Source organism: Malurus melanocephalus, unplaced genomic scaffold, assembly GCF_030028575.1.
Source record: "Malurus melanocephalus ecotype Western Australia unplaced genomic scaffold, MMel_1.1 scaffold_131, whole genome shotgun sequence".
Lineage (NCBI taxonomy): Eukaryota > Metazoa > Chordata > Aves > Passeriformes > Maluridae > Malurus > Malurus melanocephalus.
Genome location: NW_026623363.1, coordinates 641,313 through 667,646, shown reverse-complemented (window position 1 = coordinate 667,646; position 26,334 = coordinate 641,313). Strand labels below are relative to the sequence as shown.

Here is a 26,334-nt window from a genome sequence, read left to right as displayed (position 1 = left end):
AAGAGAGTTGTGAAATATTTCTAGGAGTTCTGCCACTTCCCCTATTTATCTTCTGTACAAGCGTGCACTGACTAAAATCCCATGCATGACTCCTAACACCTTATTAGGCAGATCTTTTCATAATGTCTGCCAAAGGAAAGTAAGAAAACAGCCTGTGTAATATTTGATTCTTTTCTAGTTATCAAAASTGTAAAGGAAAAGACATCAAAGGCCCTGCAAGTGGATTGAAGCATAAAATGAAGATCTATTATATAGTTACTTGAACTGTCATTGCTATTGTAATAATCTTTTACATGACACTAATCATGTTAGAATTTTCTTGCTACACTCAAAAAAGGTAGAAATGCCTCTGGATTTTCCACGGAAAGGAGTCATCAATATGCAGTATGGGAAAACATTCTCGAAAGAGACTTCAATCTCATTTATGTACAAAAGTAACCACACATTCCCAGATTCCTGAATGAGAATATAAAATAACACCACACTAAGTAAATCCATGCAAGACTGATAGAAATGGCTTTTTTTAATTCTAGAGTATGAAAAGAAATTGCATCAATAAATCACTACAGTTTGTCCATTCCATTTAAAATTCCCAGTACAAGTCTACCAAAGAACCTGGTATGCTAAAAATCAGAAATATCTGTGATTCTAATTATATCATACCTCCTTTAAGAAAATCTGAGACACAATAGGGCATGTAAAACCCCCTCTACCCTTTTTYAGAACTGAATAACTACCAGAAAATACTACATAAAATTTTAACATGTATTAAAATATGAAAAACTGCTTTTAAACAAAATGTTGTTTAATTAATTTTTACACAGTTAACTGACACGTATTTCGGGTATTGCTTTAATTCATTGCCAGCTAAGCCTCAGACCTCCATGCTCCCTTCTCTTGAAACTGTCTGCTGAACTTCTGCAGGGTTACATCCTKTCCACTATCAGAATATAATGCAGAGACAAAATACACTCAGAAACTAAAATGAAAACAAGACCTTTCTAGACTCAAATGTGCAAGTTAATACTTCTAACTACAGAAGTCAGTGACTGAGGTTGTCCTTACTTCCTCATTAACCCATTTGTGTCCCATACCTTCATTATAAAATTTTTAAAATCTACCTGGTCTGAAAGGACTTGACTCCACATTCAAAATCACTGAAGAGCTCTTGACTCTCAGGATTTGGCTGGGATTTGGCTTTTTACAAACACCAGCCAGGACAAAACTATCTTTTCAGTATCTGACAAAATTTGGAGAAAGTCAAGGCAAAACAAAATTACCTGCCCGGTAATCTTTCCTCCATTGCCATAAAGCTCTATACYGAGATTAATAAATAGGTTTATTTCTAATAAGCTTAAGAACAAAATAAAATTCAGCTCAGTTACTTCTCTGGGAGCTGCATCTCATGTACCACCCTTGCAAAAGCTTCACAGACTAATTTCTCCCACAGGAACTTCCATACTACTTGCTTGATAACAGAGGAACAAGATGCTGTGTTTAGAACTAAGACATTGAAAGGGATGCCCACTGTGAGTATTTAAAATACTGAGAAATTGAATTGACCTCCCAGACTTTCTTAGCTGGGGCTGGGTAATGGCTTCCCTGGAATCTTTMATTTCTAATGAAATAGATGTGATTTATATTATGCAATGTGGAAGACACTAGGAAAAGTTCAATCCCTAGAATGGCTTTGGATAGTTCAGCATTTTATTTAAGCAGATACGAAAGCATGTCTGTTATCTCTTCTCCAAAAATGTCACTACATAGGCAACAAGCTTGTTGAGCTACACAGCATTCTCTTGGTGGGATTAATCTTTTGATGTGTATCTTCTGGTACAGCGGCATGATCCAAACCACTGTAAGAAAAACTGYCTTTTAGATCACAGAATCACAGAATGCTTAGGGTTGGAACGGACTTATCTGGTCTGACATCCCTGCTCCAGGCAGGGCCATCCCAAGGCACATTGCACAGCATTGAGTCCAAATGGGTTTTGAACTGTCTCCAGTGAGGGAGACTYCACACTCTGGACAATCTACTCCAGTGCTCTGTCCTTGCACAGTAAATAAGTGCTTCCTCATGTCCAGGTGGAACTTCTGTGCATCAGTTTCTGCCTGTTCCCTCCTGTTCTAGTGCTTGGCACCACTAAGCAGAGYCTGGCTCTTCCTCAGGTCACCCTCCCTTCAGATACCGACAGACACTGATGAGTTCCCCTCTCTGTTGTTTCTTCTCGASGCTGAACAGGCCCAGTTCCCTCAGCCTTTCCTCCTAAGAGATGCTCCASCCCCCTCSTCACCCTTGTKGCCTCTGCTGGACCTGCTCCAGGAGCTCCCTGTCTCTCCTGTGCTGAGGAGCCCAGAAMTGGACACARCACTCCAGATGTGCCTCACCAGGGCTGACTAGAGGGGCAGGATCACATTCCTAAACCTGCTGGGAATGCTTTTCCTAATGCATCCCAGGATCCCATTCTTGGCAAGAGCACTGCTGGCTCATGGACAGCTTCTTGTCCACCAGGACCCCCAGGTTCTTCTCAGAGATACTCTTGCCAGGCCTACAGATATCCTATTGATCAAAAGACTGAAATCAGTACCCTAAATCCTGAGCTGCTTCAAATTCAAGATATTTCCATGAGACTGTCTTTTTAAAATTTAAACCAAAGATCAGTCAGATGGAGATGTGCCCTATAATTAATAAAAAAATAACTATATTCTCTGTGCTGTAYAATAATTTTACTGAACAAATAGCTATCAAGATGTACTTTTCATACTTTCTATATACAAAAGCTAGATATATACTATACTAGAAGAATAAAACTTTAAGAAATTATTTTACAGAATATGTTGCAATTTATCATGGCATAACGTGTTCCCAGATAACAATAGCAAAATCACAAATCAGAAGCATCTATCATGGAGCATTTAAAATGTTAACATGCTTGTCTCATCTCTGCAAATACAAACGGTTTTTAAAGTGTTCCACTCTTCAGCAGCACTTTGCTTTTACCGAATGCACATTAATTTACAAACAAGCACTGAAATTCTGAAGGTCTGATTTTGGGAAACATTCAGCATTGCCTCAGACATTTATTACATGATAAATTAATTTACTAAATGGAAAGTTTCTCTTGTGTAATTCTTTGGGTAACTTAAACACATTTAGTTAAGGACAACACACAAATATAACTTATAAGGTATCTTCGCCGAACAATGAGTTTGTGCTAACATGCAGAATAACACTACTTGCGCAATTTAACTGTTGCAGCTTTTAAAGCATTTGCAAACCACAGCTAGTACATCTTCTCCTTGGCTATTAGATTCAGGGGCTATAGCAGTTAAAATACAATGTCAGCATTTTYAAGGCTACATTAAATTAAATTGTAATCATACTAATCATCATTTACTTTTTTGTACCTAATTCTTCCATTGTAGTCACATTTCATTAAACCAAACAGATAAAGTTCAGAAGACTAAGTATGAGCAATTGTGCTTTATGCATTAATTCTAATACRTCTCTAAAAAATAAAGCCAAACAAAACCATCCCAACTCTTAACAACCAAATGAAAAAAATCTGTCATAAATCAAAAAGCCCAAACCATTGAGTTACCAAAACATTAACAAGACYAAGGTTTCTGAAATATGCAAGTGTGATTACATTTTGAATTTTGTAATTTTAAAGTCTTTACTTTCATTGATGTAAGATAATTCATTTTTACATCACCGATGTAAGGTAATTAATTTTAACATCCCTTCTTGTTTCTCTTCAGATCACAGCAGAATTCAGATCTTCAAGTGCGAGTGATTACCCATGCTTACTCTAAATGGCAGACAATACAAGTTACAGAAATCTGGACCAAGACTACAGTAGTTACAAAATGCAAAACAAGSTTAACAGATATGCCTGCTTTAGGATAATACATAAGAAGGGGTTTAGGAACTCGGTATCAAAGCTCATTTCAGATTATGTGGTGTTTTCTYCTCCCTTCCACCRGTCTGTGAAATAAGGTGGCAAACATTCAGTTCAGTAAGAGTTTAGCTGTAAAATGATTATAGTTGCATAAATATAAAACCACATGATAAAGCAAAATATTTTAATTAGTAAGCCAATCATAAATAAATTCACCTAAAATTAACAGAAGCAGCAGCTGTATTCCTTCTACATTGATACGTTTTTTATCATGTTTTAATAGAGTCAAATTCATTGTCTAGCCTGGGACAAAACAATTCATCATTACCAAGCACTCAACAATTCTGCACACTGAGCTAGGTCTTTTTTTTTTAGTTACATTTTTTACATTTTCTTTACAAATGTCATACTTATGTACATTATATATTTTATTTCTACAGTTGATTTACTTTACTGAAACTCTACAACTTTCACAGGGAATTTGCTGAAGTCTTTAGTAAATATGAATCATTCCTTTTAAAAAGAAATTCATAAAAACAGCCAACATACATCACTGCCCTTTGACATTTCTGTTAAGGATTTGGAACTGGAAGGGCTACTATAATAAATGTAAGAAAAAAGGCTTTACCTAATTGTACATTTTGTTAAGAAATATCATCCCACATAGCTACATAAATTCACCAGCTTGCAATAAACAGAGCACCATACTGCTGCACAACTGGAAACGTGTACAAACCAATTTTAAAGTTTACTAGTGAAACAGCTTCATCACTCGTAGCACTTTTAGACTGAAGGAAATCTGCAAAACTTTTTTGGAAATGTATGCTCCTTTAGCAGTAAAGCTTCCAAAACAGTGCTGGTCACTTTATTTTGTGAAGAACAAGCATCCACTTCTGTAACTTCCCATATGTTTCTCTTGGCCCATGCTTCTGTCTGAAGTCAGACTTTTTCCTCTACTCATTCCTTGGTCACTTACAAATTTGCTGTTGAATATTAAGTAGGAATTCATAATATGAGAAAGCTGCTTCTGTCCGATCCTCAATTAAATGCTGAAAAAAATCTGTTTTGGCAGGATTCTCATCTCTGAAAGAAAAAAGGAAGGYATTGAGCAAAACCAAACTTTGAGCAAAAAAAATCACTGCAAATTCAAACAGAGGGATAAAATCTAATAAATTGCTCACTGTAATTTGGAGTATAAATTCAATCCAAAGATACTACAATTGAAAATAATCCAAAGTCTAGAAAGTTTGCAATACACCATCAAACAACAGCATATTTTAAGGTATATAAAATAATAGAAACGCCAGTGATATACAGCACTCAAAATACCTCGTACAAACACAAAAAAGGAAATGTAAAAATTCTTTTGTTTTTGAAGCTAACAAATGAAAATAGATGTGGCAATGAAAAATTAGACCTCTGCTTACACGTAATGTCAATCTCAGTCCCCTCTCCATACTTTCTTTCTTGGCAACAGAATAGAAAAGGAACACACATCAAAGACCTAATATCCAAAATTATTGTCCCTATAAAAATTTGCTAGGACACAATCCTCTGTTCTGGTACTGTGTAGCATGCAGCAAAAGCTCTCCTATTTATGACGGTCTCTCAGAACTTCTTGCAACTCAAGCAGCAGCCACAATGCCAAGAGCGCAAGAGCTTCAGTCCTATATTTCAGCACCATTTCTCTGAGGAAGTCATCTTACTCTCTAAAAAGTGATCTCCTGTCCTGCTCAGTAAAAGAAGTGCTCTACAAGTGAAATGTAATCTTAAGTATAGTAATTTTATAAAATCTAAACCTCYTTAAGCAAGTCATGGCTTGAAAAAGCTTCTGAACTTGCTTCATCTGTCATAAATCAACTGCTGTCCTACATATCTCAGTAATAAAATACATACAATTATTAAACCATCTACAGATTACAAACTTTACTTGAATCTTTTTATATGCATAAAATGAAATTATAAAAGCTACACCAGAAACTAACCTGGTTAACACCATTGATCATAAGGACATCCCCTGCAGTTTAATATACCCTTAACATAAAAATATGCAATTAATTCCTACTAATAAAACTATGAGCAACTGAATTTGCACTAGGTTCAAAGATAACCTTCGTCACTAAACAGTTTTAGAAACAGCACTGTATCAGCTTGGTGGATATTCAGTTTCTTCCATGACAGATATACTCACTTTTCATCAGTCTTAATAGAAATCATAAACACTAGTTGGCTGGTAACAATTCAGCACGTAACAGAAATACTTACTTTATTACTTGAAGAACCGGACTTAAGGGTCTACTATCTCTAAGCCAAGATATAAAAGATCGCGTCCTTTCTGAAGAAGGTGCATCCACCTCAGGAAGCTGTGTCTGGTTGAAGATAATTGAAAGAAACCATCACCTTTTATTATCAAAACTATTAAAAACAAACTGATTCTGACAGTTGTAACACAACTCAAACCACAATTTCTCTTAAGAAATTACCAATCATGGATTTAAATACACGTATATTTTTCTTCAGCTTAAAGGACAATACTTCATAGTATCTGTGACACATTGCTATCTAGGAAGGAGTAATCTTTAACTTAAAATGTTTTTTAAATGCAAAAAATTTCATATAAAAAGGTTGTATTTTCAAAATGCTACTTTTGCAGTCTTCTTGCCTATATCTTCCTCTGGCAATCAAGTTTCTACATGTTGTCCTGTGTTACACTGAAGAAACAAGAAGTGAAATCTGAATTTTAAGTAAATATCAATGGAGAGATTCTAGTGGACTATCTGGTTAGGGAATAAGCTGAAAAAAAAAGACTTTAAAAGGCTTAAGCAATTCACTGAGCTAAATAAACCAACTCTTTAGCCAATATGATACTTCAAGACAACTGAAGGTATGACATAAAGGAATTTATTTCAGTTAAAGTAGTTCCATTGCTACCTTTGTAGAATGGAGGGCATAATTTAAAAGCCAAGATAACTTTTTTTAAGTTTTTGTCTCATTTTCATTATAATGGATGCTATATAACCATTAGAAAAAAAAATATCATCCTTCCTTTATCATAAAGTTCTTCCTGAAAATTCTGTTAACTAATACTTACCACCAGCTGGTCATAAAGAAAAGTTTAAACTGCCAATACATGCAAATAGARAACTCTGAACAAACAGTTTAATTTTTCAGTAGTCTCATAGCTTACCACTCTTAACCTGTTCTTGTCACTTTCCTCCTCGACACTATGCAACTATAAGGAGAAAATATCTACCTATGTGTTTCTGTACTAACATCATTTTGATGTATGGATATAACTATATGGATATAACCATTTGATTCTGAACTTTCTTACAGTGTCTTGAAAGGGTCCATCCTTACCTGCGAGTTGTTGACATTATAGCATCTCTACTCACTGAAGAGAAGTGCTCTTTAACTGCTGCTCTGTTTCATGCACTGACTATAGATACAGGTTATAACTTAAAAACCCCTCCASCAAAACACATCCACGGATCTTTTAWGTTCTAACAGCTAAAAGGCTCTCTTTTAAACGCTGAGTCAAGGCTTGGCAGCTGAGCAAAAYTTAACCTCTTACCATTACTTACAGGCCTATTGTGTCATACCACAGATTTGGTACACCAGGTTCAGAGAACACAAGGCTTCTGAAAACTATGGCATCAATAAAGTAACTCTAATCTTAACCACTAACAATCAGAATAGATAATTTTTGTATTCATCCTGTGAAATTACTTCCTATTCTTATGAGTGCACATGTACCTGCATTAAAATAATAAAAGCACTTATATTATAGAGCAACTGTTTGGCATTTCATGAATGCTGAAATTTACATGTTTATATTCTTTCCTTGAAAACAGGACAACTTCTACAACAATCTGGCTCCTATGAAGCTGAAAAAGTTTTAGAAGGTACCTAATGAAAAAAAAATCCAAYCTAACTAGTAGTTACATAATTCAAAACTGAAAATGCAGAAATAAATAGATTAATTCCACATTCCAAGTAARCACTATACAGCTCAACTCATAAAAATGCCTACCATTTTCTGTGGCACTGATGCATAGTTCGGGTATCCAAGGACATCTTTTATGAAGTTGTTATCACAATTTTTTCCAATCCAAAGGTAAAAAATCTGWAAGATGTCAGAATCAGTTTTAGTGAAGGCCTCATACATTTTAAAGAAACAGGCAATTGGTGATGTAATAAGAATAGTACCAGAATAGTAACTTTCATGCAAATGAATCACTTGAGTGCTCCAGTTGCACTTCATACATGTATGTCTACATTCATAAATGTGTCACTAATCAGTACATTGATAATACTTAGAATAAGATAATTAAAGATATATACATATAGGTAGAATTCAAATACTCAAAAAATGAGATTGTAGGATACATTTGTAATGAACAGTTAATGCAGTAACTTCCCATGTTACCTCTTCAAATGAAAGCCCTCAAATAAGTTGAAGTTACAGCACTCTGTTGGTTACCGCACACTGACTTCTCAATATAATGAAGCTGCAGTAAAGTATCAAATCTTAGAGTAGTAATAATTTCAGAGGTTTGGAGACAAAAGCTAGTTTGATACTCACATTCAGCCCTGAACTCATTCAAGGTTAAAAGCACCTGCTACTGCCATTGGAGTATCATAATGCTTTACCCAATTGACTCCATTTCAGTGCAATTTCTACAAATACCTCAAGCTGTAGCTACAGATTTTGTTCACTCTCTAATTCCCTCACAGTTCCAACCCTTACATAATACAGCTCACAAATCATAAACCCACTCTGTGTGTAGCTGAGAACATTACTGCAGCAAGTGTTTGGTAAATACTCTAGTAAGCCCAATTTAATAGCCATTAAAAGAAATTYTGGAAAACAAAAACACATTAATTTCAGAAAAAACACCTTCAAGTGAACTCTAGGTATATTGTGATCAGTCTTGAATGGGAAAAATTCAACCTCTGTAGCTTCAAAGATACTTCTCATACGAATGCTTTTCACTGGAACAAAAATTACTGTCAGGTTACCCGGAAAGCTGATTCACAACACTGTTATTGGTGACAGCTGACTGGTTTTAATAACACAGCAGGCATTGCATTTTTTTTTCCTTAAAAATTCTTTTAAAAAGGAGTGTGTAAAATTTTAACTTACTGAACCACAATCCATAAGAAAAGCTCCTTCTCTTGTCAACTTCTCTGCAGTCAGCTTCTGAAGGGGTGGCTGGGGAACAACTCTATCATTTACATGTATTGTACTCTGTAACAAAAAAACAATAATCAATAACACTAGAATTTTACCTTTAAAGCTAAAACAAAAACATAAYAACACTGTTAATCTCTAGGATCAACTGAGGATTCTCATAAAACAAAATACTATGTTAAGCCTAAAATKATTACATACATCAAACAGTTCTAGAATGTTACTTATCCTAAAGACTACTTTAATACCTAAAACATAATAATGCAAGTTAATTTTAATTTGCTTAAACATTTTTGATGCTACAGATGTCAAAATTTCAAAAGAATTTCTAGCGCTGACACTTTCGTTTTCTACAAACAACCTCCATTGTTTTTTCATTACATTCAATTTCACTAGAAATGTTGCAAGAGCAGAAAACCATCAAGTTGTACTCCCTATAAGGAAGGGTTCAATATTTTACTAAGTTCAATTAACAGGAGGTCCCCTGATTTAACATCCTGCCCAAAGTGAGGTCTGTCCACAAAGCACTATGACTGATCTGATTAAAGAATCTGACTGTTCGCACTGACATTATTAAAAAGTGTATAAAAACCCCACCTTCCTCTCCAGCAATAAACCAAACTAAAACAATAATAAAAAAAATGAACCCGACCCCCAATATTTTCAGCTTAAAGTTGCTTCCCCCTCCAAGACAAAAACAGGCCAGATATCTCAAGCATCTCTAAAGCATTCTGCAAATAATATAGGGAAAAAATAGTCTACTGACCAAGCACATGTCCATGTAGTAACAGATTATTATAAAAATTACTATTTCAAAAATTTCATACTATAAGGCCATAGATTAGCAGCTTTTGGACGTTTACACATAATTATGAAAATCAAGCTACTGRATTCCACTTGGGAAAGTTCCAGGCTTTACTCAATAGCCTCAAGAATCAATTGTTAAGAGAAAAAAAAACCAGCAAAAACACTTAAAAATTGTTCTGTAATATATAACAAGATTTTTTTTAAGAAACAAGAAATTGAAGAGCAACCTTTACCACAAATACTTTAAACTGAGGTAGTTCTAAATGGCAGATTAGCATTCTGTTATGATTTAAAACCTGGTTTGTCAATTAATTCCAGTAGGTAAAATAAACCCTATTTTTGGTATTATTGTCATTGAAATAACTGATCGGAAAGCCTTTGCTAATAGAATGGGATCTCCTGAAGACACTGCTRATTCTTTAGAGCACAAGTACACTGAGCACAATGTTTCAATCTAAGTGCCACAAAAAGAACTTAACAAGAATAGTTGAAGCTGGCATGTCAAAGACTGGGAGGGGTGGAGTATAAAAAGAGTAACTAATCAATTCCCCTGAAGAACACAGAGTTAAGACTCACCTATTTTAGTTTATGAAACACATTAAAAGCAACTTTGAGACTACAAATAGCTTAGAGGTTGTGTTGAACAATAACACTGCCAGAAAAACTACTCAATTTACCATATAATCTTGTATCACTTAGAAACAAACTCCTACGTATACTTTTCCAAAACTGGGGACTAACAAACTCATAAAAACTTACTTATAAACCCCCTTATTTTTGCAATTATAGCTAACTTTAATGTTAAATAAAATTCCTTGTTGCTTCTTATTATTAATTCATCCCTTTCCTAGGCTACGTCTGTAAAAGATGAATTAGAAAAAACTGGTTTTGTGCATGAAGCATATTCTCAGTCTGATCATAATAACCACATAGAAGTTATAAAAAAAACAGAGTTGTTTTTCTATCTGAGAAACCACTGGAAGGTTGTTATTGCAGGCAACTGTATCCGATTTCTGTATATAAAATCTTGAATCATATCTACTACATCCATTTACCCCAGGCAATTCTAAATAACAGGAACACACTGAAGATGTTTCCTATACATACAATTTTCTTTACTCTCTTTGTATAATAAAAAAAATATGGAATTAATGTGGGCATTGAAAGAAGATGAAGTAAAACCACAGTTCTGCTCATACCACACTACCGTACTTGGAACTTAAAACTTGAAAATAATGTTTTTCTTGATTTTTTATAACTTAGGGAAAATGTTCCCCCAACAATGTAAAATTACTGCAGCACAACACCAAGTTTAACAAGCCATKAAAACTAGAAAATGCTATAACCAGGCTTCACACATTACCTCATCAGTCAACTTGTCTATTCTGTACAAGTTGGGATGTATCATCTTCATCAAATGAACAAGAGGCTGGCTCTTCATCTGGCACATTGCATAAACRCGATCATCCAGGCGAGTACTTGTTCCTGTTCTGAAGGCTTTCTGCAAGAGAACAATGTTACTACTCAAGCAAATCCCGTGTGTTACGGCACACATATGARTGCATTGCTTGACACTTCGGAAAAAAGTCTGAAGAAGTGGCAAAGCTTTTGTAAAGAAATGTATCTTATTGATACAATCTTAATCACAGAGCTTGAGCAAAACATGTTTAAAACATAATCCACTGTSCCTCTTTACTAATGGAGAATAAATTTCTCCCTCAGTTTGTCTACAATTTGCATGCAAATCGGCCAGCATTTGACAAATGCTACTGGTCTGTGAAACTCACCAATGCAAGCTACCATAGGAAAGATTTCAGAGAAACAGAGTTCAGGCAAGATACTTATGTGCACAAGATTAACTCTGGTTTTATAGCAATAAGAATTCAATGTAAAGGAAAAGCTTTGGAAAGGACACATACTTTCATGTTTCCTAGMAGAAACTAGGCTCTCATAGGATAAAATTTGTTTTGTACCTCCTTCCTACTGAATTTCTCAGATCTCCCTTAGAAGCAACTGGCAAACAATTGCTGTGAGAAGCAACACAGCAAGGTAAACATCATAATCTGACTCAATGGAGAATATTCCTATAATCAAAGTTCACATTCACTTCCACAATAAAGTCAAATCACCCTTTTTGGCTGCCACAAATATTTTCATTTTGGTTTCTCTGTATTCYAGGTTTTATTATTGTTAATAAAGACAATTAAAAAAATAAACCTAAACAATCTCTCATTCACTCTTATTTCTGTCTTTTACAGATCTTTGTGATAATAAATTGTCTTTTTCCCCACCATTTATTCCATTTGTTATGCAGTATCAAACAATCATTATCAGTATATTAGAGAACGAAGTAATCACCACGACAAAGAAAATAAATCATTATGCTTAGATCTCTTACAAAASTTATATAAATGTTTATTCATCATAAGAGAACCAAGAACTCTCAGACATGAAAACCTTTAAGCTCTGAGATTTATTCTTAACAAAACCYTGCAGGAAGCTCGCTCTTTTAAAGTATGATGTTTATTAATCTAGACAAAGATATCATTAAAAAAAACCAAAACAATAAACTAGTAACTGCTTCTATGTACACTTTTAAATGTACTACTTGAGTTTCTGTAACAAATTTTACTGTATCTSCATGGAAACTAATTTTTCTTCTTTGAACTTAAAAGTACAAAAAATATGTATTGAAAAATACTTGTTTATTGCTTCATAAAATAAGAATGAAAAATTAATAACAAGCAGTTTCCAACAATCTTTATTGGCTACACTAATTAGCTGCCTAAATCTGATAAATGCTAATTGTAAGTTATGTGTTTATTTTCATTTGAAAACAATGGAAGACAAAACATAAGAAATTCAAAATCAAGTAAACTAATAAATGGTTCAGACATTAATAATTTAAAATAAGCTACTACAGTCATCTTCTGCATTAAAGACCTGTCAGCAGAAAGATGATAACCCAATTTTCATAACTTTAGGGAAGTTCAGACATTGCTTGACCTAGAACTAAAGAATTCCTCAAATGGAACAATGAACTAAATATCAAACAAYAACCCACTAGATTATACATACCTGTTTCAGCAGAGCCAAAATATAGAGTGGAAAGAGCTTGAGGGAATTTGGTGCTATCAGCATGGACTGCTGCAGATTTGAGGCAGTTGACATGTATGCTGCCAAGGAATCCACCACGGCATTGACTAAGGCATCTCTTGCATCTGCAAGACTGGATGAAACGGAGCGATCCACAGCTGTTGGGTTAGGATAGAAGAAGTTACTAGAGATGGCTTCACACATTCCCTTGAATTTTGAAAATTTCAGTTGCATTTTTGCGTCATGTTTTATGACTAAAAATCCCCCAAACCACATCTGTGGTTCCAATTGCTTCTAGRAGTAAATTAGATGACTGTCCATATAAAAACTCTCTTTCATAATGCTTAAAAATCTATTGTAGCTAATTTCAGCTCTACAGTTAGTACCCTTGGAGAATTAAAAGAAATTTTTAAAGCAATCATATACAGTTGAGTCTAAATATAAATCATGTTTAAACCTTATAAAGACAACCTAGCTATCACTGAAATTCTGTTGCCCAATCTCTAAGGTAAATTTTTCAGCAATTAATTTTCATTTCCCCCAACACACACAAGAAATTTCTTCCATTACTTCAGCAGCACAATTGTGATTAGCGCAAATGCAGCTTCATCTATCTCTGCTGAGCAAAAGCTGCAAATCCTCTGGGTGGAGGAAGCCACCTKCTGGACTGAGTGTGTATTTAGGAGGAGATTGCAGAACGGTTTGGGTTGGAAGATCATCTAGTTCCATCACCCAAAAGATAGTACTACTACTTATTTCTTCTACTTGATTCCACTATTAACATACAACATAGCACATAGTAAAATGCTGCAGAGTTATACACATTTAACAGAAGAGATCAGTCCATGAAACAGCTACTTATGACCCAYAAGCAAGAGAAAACAAGAAACCTTAACCCAGCAGCAACAGGATAGAGGGAGAGAAACAGTATCTCAGATACACTGTTGCCAGAAGTTCCCTTTAGTCTCCAGCAACTCACTAAACTCAATCACTATTTCTGAAGTAATCCTAGAACACTGAAATTTGAGTGAACAGCGATGATGATGATGATGATGATGATGATGATGATGTTGATAGAAAAATGAGAGTTCTGATCCAAGTGTATTATGATTCTTTGTCCTTTATAACCTCCAGAGAACAAGGTAAGAAGGCTCCTTTTAAAAGATGAAAGTCAACTAAGTTTTCTGAACAAGGAATATTTCAGTTCCTTTTAAAAGATGAAAGTCAACTAAGTTTTCTGAACAAGGAATATTTCAGTTCAGTTTCAGTATAACTTCGACTTTAACATCTTTTGCACTCTCAGGCTTCAGTATGCTGCACTCCAACCTTTTTTATAATTTCCAGGCTTCGTTCACTACTTCATTTAAATAGCTGGTAAAATCAGGAACATGGAAAAATTTATTTGAATCCTCCTGGTCTGTACTCACCCATGTTTGCTAAGAGGCACACGACTGCTTGTACATCTGCTCCTGCATACACATCTGACAGAGAACTCACTACAGGCAAGCAAAGTGTGTGAACTCGAATTCGACGTTCGCCTAAGAGAAATAAGTGGAAATTATTATGCATTCTCTCCTGGTAAAAGTAAACAAATTCAGTCATTACAGCATTTTCTMTCATCTAAGATGCACCCATTCTAGAAAACATACCAATCGCGAAACTGCTGCAACACTGTCTCCCATTCCTGTCTCAACCTATTCAAATTCTGCTCTAAAGCAGCACAAATGGATAACATAAACTAGCAGCATCCACAATGAGTGTCTTCATCCTACAAATGAAGTATACTGATATCCATCCCAAAATTTTGTGGCATCTTCCACCACAGAAATTAGCTGCCATTCTTTATGCCCACCCAATGCAGTAGCAACTCATTCCAATCCATCACAGGTCTGTGTATTTGGACAAAGTGCCTGCCAAACATGTTACTGCCTGTAACAATGGACACACTTTTAAGTAAAAGAGTCTTGCTGAATCAGCACTATGTCAGATGGAGATGAAATTTTCCCATCAAAACAGGGTTTATAAGGATTTTCATTACGTGATTAACTACCAAGTAGGCTCATTTGCTCTGACAAGATCCTCTTACGGTATAGAGCATAACAAAAGGCTGTGGAACAAACCACGCAAACATTACATTGTATAAAGAAAGAAAAAGCCCACTGATCAACCAATTTGAATTCATTTACCTTTGCTGGAAGTATATAAAAGAGCTGTTTGAAAACAAACCAAAGATGTGTCAGTCAAACTTTCCTCTATGGACATTTGTACTGCAAATCCAGCATCAGGATTGACATTGGCGAGGGACAGTAAATCAGTAGATCGTACAAAAAAATTTCCATGAAAAGTGTGTATTGAAAGACCTAGAAACAGATTAAATAACACAGAGTGAGGTCAAAACAGCATGGAAAACACTTACCAGTAACTGAAACCYACAGCCCTGAAGCTAGTTTTAAGGAAATGGTAAAAATTCTATCATGTAGAACCAATTACATGAATCATTATAAGACATTTCAGTGTGATCATGTACAGTTCATGCTCAATTCTGAACGCTCCAAAGTGAATGATGCCCTTACACTACATGTCAACTTCTAGTGACACGATACCATCAACTAAAAAAACAAAACAGAAAAACAAACACCAAAAGCTAATTTAACATGAAGAAGGTAACTACCTTATTCTTCAAAGAAAAAGAAAGAACATTCAATTTAATGTTGCTAAAGATGCGCATTCAAAATGATCGCTAACACACACCAACCTTTCCATACGAATCACTATTGAAGACATACCTTTTGTACATCTTATGCGCATAACTGCTTCAAATCCAATCTTTCTTGTAAGGTATCTTTTTAGGTCTTTTTGCAACTTTTCAGCCTGAGCAGGATTATGGCTGCGATGGAAAGATGGATAGTAATAGATGCATCCAGCAGAATACTTGGACATGCAAGCTGTGAAGGAAGAAAAGATACAGTTAAGAAGTAAAACTGTAATGTGAATTCAGGACATAAAAATTGTGTCCAGACTTCCACAAGTCATATCTATGTTCATCTTCTTCTTGGTATCATCCACATCTGTGAGACAATGAGAACTGTCCCAGACTCAGGCCACTGAGTCATCCCAATACACAACCTAATTATACACCAAGCTCAGTAAGCAACCTACTTTGGCAGCTAAGACTGAAGTGCCTGCAGAAATATCTAACGGTATAGAGGCAAAATTAAGTGYGTGTGCAGAGACAAATCTTGGACAATTATCAGAAGGTGAAAACTCTGTTCAACCCCTATAATTAAACTTCACTTATTCCTTGCCATGTTTCTGTTTCCTGTTCTTGAGCAGAATACTTGTCATTTAAAACTTCAAAATCCTAAAATAAGTTGTCTGATACGATCAATGTGATACCTCTGTTCCTCACATCCACCAACCTCAAGGTCAATTCTTTTGCAATATGAGCGACAATTACGGAAATGCTAAAATATTTACATGATTTCAGAACTCCTGAGATAGCCTGGGCTTCTGAAGAGAGACAACAGTGCAGAAAGAGGGAATGATGTACTCCTTACCAAGAGAAGCTAGATCAGAGTACTGTGAACTTAAGAGAAACAAATCCACAGCAGTCTGCTGGCCGGAGCAGTCCAGTGCCAAYTTCTTATAAAAGTCTGTTGCTGGACCAAGATGCTGGACTACCTTTAGTGAATAAATCATACAAGGGAGAGTTAAGACAACAATCATGCTTTATAGATTTCATGKAACAAAAGACATACTATTCAGCAGCATCTGAGTAACTGAGTCACAAATATTTGCAGCTTCTTTTGCTTGCCAAGAAAAATTACGGACCAAAGGCCAAAAGACAGCTCATGCACTTCAAACAAGTAATACCACACATACATGTATAAACTAGTGATCTTAAATGCATGAACRTACACATAATTAAAATCTAGTGAATCGCTATAAACAAAGACCAAGCATTGATCTGCAGCAMGTAAGAAAGACATGGCCAGTTCTTAGTCTCTTGAAATGAGTAGTATTGGAAGTTTTTTACCTTTGTGCTTGACCTTTGATTGGGATCTTCTCTGGAATGCAAAAGTCCTGCTCCCAAAGAGGGTAACTGAGTTTGAAATACSGAGATCCGACCACCCGTTGGAGACATCAGTTTAAATGCAGCCTGAAGAGCAGGGCCCAGTGCACTGTGTGTTTCTCTTGTATTGGTGAACATATTTGGTAGCGCATTCAGTAGATCTTTTATCAGCTGCAGAAGAGATTGAAAAGTCTTCTTTAGATTTTGCAAGCTTTAGATTTTCTACTGTTTCTAGAAAGCTGTATTGCCATGACTGAAGAGGCAGAATYGGTATCAAATAGTTTAGTTTTACACATTAATGAAAACAAAGTAATAGTTTTAAAAGCTATGATGTATCAAAGAAACAATATGTAATACGTCCATAATTAAAAACCAGCATTGCAACTACGTATTATAAAGAGAACCTTGAATTCAAAGTTTAACAGGAACATTTAAAATATATTCAACACCTTAAATTTAATGATGTATTTTGAGCAATCATACATACCTCTTTGCTTTCATGGAGATTTACAAGTAAACTATCTGGTGTAGGTAGGAAAATATCTGTAGAGAGAAGAGAAAATAAACATTTTACTAAAGAAAAATATAACACTAAAATAGAACAAAGCATTTCATTGCCCACTGATACACACACRATTAAACAGTCTACTTTTCTAATGTGTGTTAGAGAGTCAATACAAAGCTTTTCTTATCAAATGAAAATTAACTTTCAAATTTCACATTTTAAACATCACCTACTCTGTAGTTAGTGCAAGACTATTWTTCAAAAAAATATTCCCATTCAATAACATTGACCTAATACCAAATAGCTGAGAGATTCTAACCTTTGTTCTGGGAAAAAAAGAAATAATAGGTTCTCAAAAAATTAAATTCGATTTTCTTTTTACTTACCATCAATATCTGAGACAATCAGCATCTGAGGCTGTGATAAACCTTCTTGCAAGTTGTAAAACTGAACAGTGCTGTCAAACGTTATGAAACCTATTCTTGTTCTTGAATCTCCAGGCAGCCTGAAGCATTAAAGAATAAACTATTTAGGCCTAAATCTCTCTCTCAAGACATACAGATACTCAGGGCTCCTGCTGATGTTAGCAGAAACTCAGTTTATGTGCAAAGAGGCGAATGAAGAACATAAGAAGGGAGATCTGAAACGTACTCATGTTTAGTAATATTCCCTCAACATTTTCTGAAAAGCTAGGGTAATGATACAGTCGATGAGACCAAGCATCACAGATAAGCACTCACTAACATAGTGATGTTTTGTTCCAAGAGAGAACTTAATAGGTTCATTTAGACATTACACTGACACATGAAAGAAGGCAGCCTTCTCAGTTCTTTAACAGAAAACAGCACATTCTGCTCTTCCCTAATTCAATCCCCCATTCACTAATGTAGTCAGAGTACTTACAGCTCTAAATCCAATGTCTCTACAATGCAACATACTTATTTCTCATGCGGACTGTATTTCAAAACATGGCATTAAAARTATAAAAGACTACATGGGATTTCTCAAATAAAATATAAAAAAACATCACGAAGTGCTGAAAACTGCAACAGTGACTAAAAGCGATAGAGGCAAATATTGTTGTTACCATCTGGAAACATAAATTAAGCAGATACACTGATTTCCTGAAGGTTTTGCATGGGATTTTATGGAATTTTCCTAAAATAATTAAGCATGTTTCTGAGAGTCTGTCAGCAAAGTAGCCATAAAAAACTGAACAAAGAAAAAACCAAAACACGGAAGTGAAGATTTTTATTGTACATGTTGATTTCTTCATGAGAAAGCCAAGCTCCCCATGAAAAACTAACAGAAAGGAATTTTCAAGGCAAGACCTCCACAAGATTAGTTGTCAAAAGGCATGACACAGTGAAGGTCATTAACCCTCGCTCAAAAAGCACCAGTAACAATTCCATACTGCTGTCCCAATGCAAAAATGAAAAAAAGGCAGAAACTGGCACAGGTAGATCTGGGTAAGCATGATCTAAAAAGGCCAAACTGACGACACAATTCACCTAGGTAGTCTCACACTTGTAGTTACAACATTCCAGTTTGCAGCACCTCAGACATTTCAGCACAAGAACCAAACAATTCAACCTCTGTAATTTACTATTTTTTTTGGTCTTGGCAAAGGAGAAGAATGGAATATAAAAATCATTGTACTAAATATTCCTGTCAGATAAATAAGTAAATTACATGCAGACACACATGCAGGGAAGAAATTCCAAGCAATGGAACTTCTGYCCTTTAGGGATAGAATGTTTAGATACGTGGAAATTTCTTTCAAAAAAAATTTTAAGTTACTATTCTTCATAACAATATGTTAGCTGATTTGAAAAGKTTATTTATACTCTTACTTGTCTAGGTTTTCCAGCAATGACTGGCAGACTATTGTCAAATATCCAGCCTCCACTGCATTATGAGACACATCTAAAACAAATAAATATACCGCAGGCTGAGGAGGACGAAGCTACAAAGTAAAAAAAAATATAATAAAAACACTCAAAAATCATATTCAAAGAAATGTTTAAAGTGATTAGTCATTAGAACGGGAAGTGGGAAAAGGGAGTACTCAGAAAAATGCAAAGCATACATTATGCAATAGAAGTAATTTACAAAGCAATATGTGGCTAGACTTAACCACAACCCTCAGTGGTTAATAACTGCTATTTGTAATAAACATACAGTGCTGTACTTCAGAGAAAAAAAGGCTTTTTTAGCCCCTCCTTCTAAGAATCAAATCAAACATGATGGAAGATGGACCTCCATCTTCCAAATTCCATTGTTCTTTCAGTACATGGACAGCATGATCCATTCCACAGGGTTAAAGCATTCTACCGACATCCTTTCCCCAACTGTGCAACAAGCCCTGTTTATTCACTGGTAAATGTCTCTGCCACAATGTTTTAATTCAAGGAGAGGAGAACAATTAATTTTGCTGCTAATACTGYCRTTATGAACAAGGCCTTTTTCCAGCAGACAGGACCAGCATCACAGCAATTGTAAGCTGATACCTAATAAAAATAATTTCTTCACAATTACTAGCTAGAAATTTGAAGCTGAGTTAATCTGCTCATTATTCCATAACTGGTCTTTCAAAGACTCTTCAAAAGTTGGGAGAAAGGCAGAAATTACATTGCATCAGATTCAAGTCTGACTGTGTCACATTAAACTACASTGGATAACAAGACACATTGARTTACCTTTAGCTAAAAAGCTTTTGACTGTTTACATCAGCCAAAACTCAAAATATGATTTTAACTATTCCTTGGTGTTAAGAGGAGCTTCACAGGAAAATCAATACACACCTTTGGACCAATATGCAACATTAATTTCAAGCACTATTATGTTAATCTGCAATTGCTGTTGAAGTTACCGTGAAAGCATTTCTTTACCATATAGTCTGAGGAAGCAATAAATTCCACTGTAGAATTTTGCACCTCTGGCCGTTTGTGAGGCTCTCCATAAGACCGTGTCAGAGGATTATACATAAATTCTTCAGGAACTATTAAAAAAAAATTCCCCCCCAAATACAGATTATATTCTTGCCAGCAAATAAAAAAAAACATTATTGCAGCTACAAGCCAAGTGATGTGGGCACATTTCAATTATTGCAACAGCAAAAAATTCACATTAAATATTCATAAAACAAAGGAACATTTCAAATAGCTCAAGCATATCTTTAACATCAAAGTTAAGTAATTGATATGAAAAGGTTTATTTCAAACAACAATGTAACCCCAAGTATAAAACAGCCATGGAAGTWGAGCATTTCACAACAAGCAGCAATCTGTACTGTTTCTCATAACCTCTAGCCTGGATTGCAGTTGTAGCTGTCATTGTGTTTCCATTTGCATATTGCAGCACCACTCAGTGGGATTAGCTGATTTCATTAGACAAGTAATCAGCATAATATGAATACATTTTCTTCATCTCCCAGAAGATTGCAAAACAATCTTTYGCTTCAAGAAAACGCACAGCATATTTGACTTAGGATATTTTTTAAAATCTCAGAGTCATAAGAACACTGTCACTTCAGTCTATGTTTTAATCTAAAGTATCCCATGGACTGATATGATGCAAATACTTGAAAGAGATTCTATAAATGCAAGTACCTCCTGCTAAGCGYAGTGACTTACCATCATTAACTCTATAGCACAGGTTGCATTTCCACCGCCTTTGATCAATGAAAGAAACAAAAGGGTTGATGTAAGTCCTGCAGGATCTGCATCTCACTATTGTGCTTGATGTTATTACTGGTAATTGCTAAAAAGAAGCAATGAAAAGCTTTCACAAAGGTATATAATACATTTCATGGAAAACATCATTGTGCAATACAGTTCATAAAAGCTTCATAAGGCAACATTTTGCATCATCTTTCTTTTTAGCTGTTTAATTCATTTTCATAGGGTACTTCGAATGTCTATTAAAAARAAGTCCCCTTAAAATCAAAAGAAATAACATTTAATTATTGCCTTAATCTAATCTCAAAACCAAAGATGTAGTAAGATCTTAAATGAAATTACTTTAAATTACAGCTACYATGGCAAAAGGAATTATGAAAGATAGGACAAGTTTGAGTGACTAAATATGTAATGCGACAGACAGCAAACCTTAGACAACACATATTTTATAAAATGAAGTTATACTGGACCTTTTTATATATATACTAATAAATTAGATGGAGAGGACTGCTGACAGTTATGAATACACAATTTTACATTGTGCTTATGATCTATTAACTGCAATTATCAAGCCAGTAATACATTCAAACTGAGCGCCTTTCCTGAGGAGAGTTCTGTAAACACTTTTTCAAGAGGTATCTGACAGCTGTGAGCACAACACACAGAGCACTAATTCTTCAGAGAACCACAGGCAAGCAAAGATTTTCAACAAGAAGAAAATTTTGAAGGACTCCTCCAAAGCTTCTCCCTTATGAATTTCATGAAGCAGTAATTTTGAGGGTTTTTTCCCTCTCCTCCTCTTTAAGTCCCAAATAATTTTTTGGTACTTCTGTTAAATGCTTTGAGTTCATTATATTTTATTGTTTGAATGAAAATAGAAGAAATGCATATATTAAATACACTAAAAAGTAAGATACTTTACCGTTAAGTCCCTGAAGGGATGCAACAACAAACCCAAAGGAAGTTTAGCTTTGTTTAACAAAGCCTGTGTCTGTGGAATATTTGTCAATGTACATCGAAATGAGCTGAAAGGAAAGAGAAACATGTTAAAAATTAAATTTTAAAAGATGTTGAAAACATTGTGGCATCACACGATTTTAAAAAACTTAGAAATTTAAGAAATCCTATGCATTACAGAGATGATTTAATTCAAAAAAAAAGGCAAAGAGATTTATAAAAAGGCTTCCTAAAGAAACAAAAAAAAATACTAGCCTGCTTCCCACTTTAATAGTTCAGCAATGCAAGTATACCAAAACTAAATTGCAATTAAGAGATRGTACAATACTCTATTAATGAAACCTATGTATTTTACTGCTCATTAAAAAGGTTTTTCCTTTAGGAAGGAGAAGGAGATACAGAAGCAATAGAGTATTTAATTAGTTCTGAGAATGTCCTATTTATACAAGACAACAGTAGAAAATGATGCCAAATACTGAGAGTCAAAACCTTTTGTTTTGTGCCATATGGACACTAAAAAGCCCAATGCACAAACACCACAGCCCAAAGTGTTCCACAGGTAACACTGATTTCTAGACCCTCAGTTTTCAGATTTCTGTTTGCTAGTGGGACCATGCACTGTCACTAACACAGTAAGGATGTTGAGTTGCTTTGGGACAATGCAGAGTATTTATTTTGGAATTACAAATAAAATCTTAGGGGAATAGCACTTTCCATTGTACTTAGCAGCACTTGACTTGGGATAGTTGATAATACTACTTAATGTTAACTTGAGATGAAAGGATACATGATTGAAGAATTACCACAGTAAAATATAATGTATTAAATATATTCAGACATGATCATAATACTTTTGTGGAAAAAAAATCCTAAGCAATATTACAAATACATATTCTATGAAACTGCATAACATTAAGGTGCTTATTAAAGGACTTTCTTTTTTAAATGGGTCAAACAAAGAAAAGATTAAGCAAAATTCTTAAAATCTTAAGAAACGACCTACACTCACACTGCATACAATGTATTCTGATAGCAGGACAGTTTCAATATATGTGTAAAGATTCAGAGGATAAACTTATTTTCAGTTGAAAGGCATTTTATTAGCTCATCACTAAGATTTAAAGTCAGGAGTCAGTTTAGACACTTTCTGACACCTAAAGTAATTATTGCCCACTACAAAATATAAGACACCGTCCCAGACAGAGTAAACTTACTCTGGACTGCAGTTTAATTTCCTAAGATCAGAATTCAAATTAGGCACAGGTGCTGGAACTGAAGACACCGGTAAAATATTTCTATCGTGTGTAAGGTTTACTGGTCTTAAGCTTTCTGGCTGCTGAGAATGCTGTAGATTTAACCCTCCTAAGGAAGAGGACAGCTGGTTCACACCTGGATATTGCTGAAAAGGGAAAGAGTATGACAAACAGTTAAACACACAATCATGTTTAAGTAACAGYCTTCAATCTTCTTGTAGTTCCCACCCTTCCAGAGATGTATTAAAAAGAGATACAACAGCAGTTAGTAACAAACCCAAACAAACAAAAAGAGTTGTACTACAGAAATTTAAAAATGCTAAGGTAAGTGTGACACACCTTCCAAATGAGTATCATTGGACAAAATTCAAATTCATTACACAAATCAGCACTGGGAGTCACACATAATCCTTCAWTCTCTTGAGGCGCAAGAAAACAATTTACTGAAAAAGCTGACACRATTTCTCTCCCACTCTCCTCTGCAATATAACTTTTGTGACAATAAAATTTTCCAAGTTACAGACATGCCTTTAAATATTTATTTTTAAATTAAAACAGAAAAACATAGAAGAGGAGAAAAAGTTAGGTTGGAAGGCACCCTTGCGGTCTGGTASTCTAACCCCTTGCTCATAAGGTCATTTAATGCTTGAGATGATAGTCTATGGCAGTGCTCTGTTACAYGCTGATCAAATATTTCCTTATGCTTCTTCATGGTTTCCTATCAATAAAGTCCAATTCTTTCAAACAGCAAATACCAAGCCCTAAGGAGGCTGCTAATAACTGGTGAAACACACTTGTAAAGCCAAACTACTTGGAGGCACACTTAAAATTTTCATTCAAAAACCTTCCAGTAAGTTTAGAACCAGAGCTATGACATAAACATTATACCTAACATTTATTGTATCAGACAGAAATTATAAAAATATGGGATATGAAAATAAAGGGGAAATATGTTGCACAGAAAAGGGTTTTCTAAAGAAGTTACTTCATGAAGTAATTTTTAAATTAAAAATACAAGCCTGTGGATAGTGCTGAAAACCAGGATGGTGTCCTGGATTACTGGGCTGCACAGGAGTAGGTGGTGTTGCATTTTGGTAGCCAGGCTGCAGTGCTGGATAACCATAACCAAAGGGCTTAGAAGCTTTTGATGGCTGGAGGACTGATGGAGCAGGAACTGGGCTGCTGGTTACAGAACGTGTCTCTGGAAGGACAAAAGAAATCCCACATGTATTGATTACACTTATTATCTCCTACTTCATTTAAATGTAAACTCCTAAATGCTTGGCAAACAACATTTCCATTTAAAAGTTTTCTCTTTTAAAGTTTTCTCTTTTAGTTTTTCTCTATTATCCATAGAGTTATTTTTCTGCACTGAATAAAGAAAATAGCACGGCAGATTACTTCAAGAATATTGACAATGTATATGGAAATATGTATATGGAAAAAGTAACCCCTTAGAACCATATTTTATTCCAACACATACATTTGATATAAACCATAAAAGAGATCATTCATGCTTAGTCTCTCCTCTACCAATTCTGAATACTGTCAAAACATGACTAGAATCATTCTATGATTCTATGATTACTTCATGAAAAGCTGTGTTTACAGTTAGAGAATGGCTCAGTTGGGTTAGCCTTATGTTTCGACAGTATTCATAAATGGYAGAGGAGCAACTAAGCATGATCTCTTTTGAAGTTTATAATTGATGCATGTTTCTCTTGTATATCCCTGCAGCAGTTTAGTTCCACTATTTTCAAAGGTCAAACTGAAAATAAGACATAGACCTAAATCCACAGTTAACTTAACAGCTGCAAAGAGATTAAACTACTCATTAGAAATGTCCACAAATGTGACRAAGTTTCAGAAGAATTTAACCTTTGAAAAGTCCACTGAGAAAAGTGCAAGCAAAGAAACAAAGCACTTCAGAAACCAAATGCCAAGAAACTATTTTTGGCATGAACACCCCATGAGGGAAAAAACCCCAATAAAACAATAAAGAGAAAAAAAGRAAAAACMAAACGAAACAAAACCACACCAAACAACAATAACAAAAAAAMCCCAAAAAACCAAACCAAACAAAACAAAACAGCCCCAAAAGCCTCCAAAACCCYCAAAATCTGCCCCAAACCCCCCAAACAAACAAACAAAAAMCAACAACAAAAAAAACMMMAAMMAAAAAAAAACAGATTTAAGAAACTTGATGTTGACTCTGTCTATCTTTAAGGAAAAAAAGAAGGAGCAAGGTATTTTTAGAATACGCCTTCCTCAGAACTAAAATGGCTAGTTATTAGACCAAAAGTTAGAATTTGTAGTCCTGCTAAACTCCATGTAGGTAATATCAGCTTTCTAAATGAGAGAGCTCTCACTTTAATCAGGAGCCCATCAAACTAAGGCAAACTATTGTGACACTCCTAGGGGCCAGAACAAGACAAAGGAGCCAAAAGAGCAGGCCCTCCAAATTAATCCAATTATCATTTAAAACACTGRCTAAAATACTTTGAATAGCATCTTTTCCACTTGCTTTCAACATGGCAACTCTGGATTTTAAGACCAAGGTAGTCAGCCAGTACGTAAGGTTGATTCTAAATTAACAATACTAATATTTTTAGAGCCAAGAGTAAGCAAAATAACAGCCATTTTCCTGAAATGAAGAAAAATAGAAGAAAATAACCTAATTCAAGCATCTCTGCAAGGTGATATTGCTTGTCTCCCAAAACTTCTGTGCTGTGTCAATCATTATTACAAGGTCCTAATGTCAACAATACAATCAGGCATACAGTATAATCTAGAAAAATATGCTGCTTTCACATGTAGCCTATTTTCAGCACTACCCTCAATACTACAGGAAAGTATGACATGATTCAG

The 26,334-nt window shown here is 34.9% G+C and overlaps 1 protein-coding gene across 3 annotated transcripts in view; it reads right to left on the bottom strand.

Moving 5' to 3' along the window:
* Nucleotides 1-493: 493 nt before the first annotated feature.
* The window catches only part of SEC24B (SEC24 homolog B, COPII coat complex component), a 48,878-nt gene continuing 23,037 nt past the window's right edge, over nucleotides 494-26,334 (bottom strand). For all 3 annotated transcript variants that reach the window (XM_057370713.1, XM_057370715.1, XM_057370714.1), the window contains 19 exons: nucleotides 24,486-24,667; nucleotides 23,428-23,612; nucleotides 22,179-22,281; nucleotides 21,212-21,338; nucleotides 20,468-20,577; nucleotides 19,430-19,542; nucleotides 17,963-18,081; nucleotides 17,559-17,614; nucleotides 17,036-17,242; nucleotides 16,557-16,680; nucleotides 15,786-15,944; nucleotides 15,186-15,359; nucleotides 14,427-14,537; nucleotides 12,982-13,157; nucleotides 11,267-11,404; nucleotides 9,049-9,153; nucleotides 7,936-8,028; nucleotides 6,168-6,271; nucleotides 494-4,985 (listed from right to left, as the gene is read on the bottom strand). In XM_057370713.1, coding sequence (XP_057226696.1) covers nucleotides 4,871-4,985; nucleotides 6,168-6,271; nucleotides 7,936-8,028; nucleotides 9,049-9,153; nucleotides 11,267-11,404; nucleotides 12,982-13,157; nucleotides 14,427-14,537; nucleotides 15,186-15,359; nucleotides 15,786-15,944; nucleotides 16,557-16,680; nucleotides 17,036-17,242; nucleotides 17,559-17,614; nucleotides 17,963-18,081; nucleotides 19,430-19,542; nucleotides 20,468-20,577; nucleotides 21,212-21,338; nucleotides 22,179-22,281; nucleotides 23,428-23,612; nucleotides 24,486-24,667 — 2,501 coding nt within the window. In that variant the 3' untranslated portion in view covers nucleotides 494-4,870. The remainder of the gene's footprint in view (nucleotides 4,986-6,167; nucleotides 6,272-7,935; nucleotides 8,029-9,048; nucleotides 9,154-11,266; nucleotides 11,405-12,981; nucleotides 13,158-14,426; nucleotides 14,538-15,185; nucleotides 15,360-15,785; nucleotides 15,945-16,556; nucleotides 16,681-17,035; nucleotides 17,243-17,558; nucleotides 17,615-17,962; nucleotides 18,082-19,429; nucleotides 19,543-20,467; nucleotides 20,578-21,211; nucleotides 21,339-22,178; nucleotides 22,282-23,427; nucleotides 23,613-24,485; nucleotides 24,668-26,334) is intronic.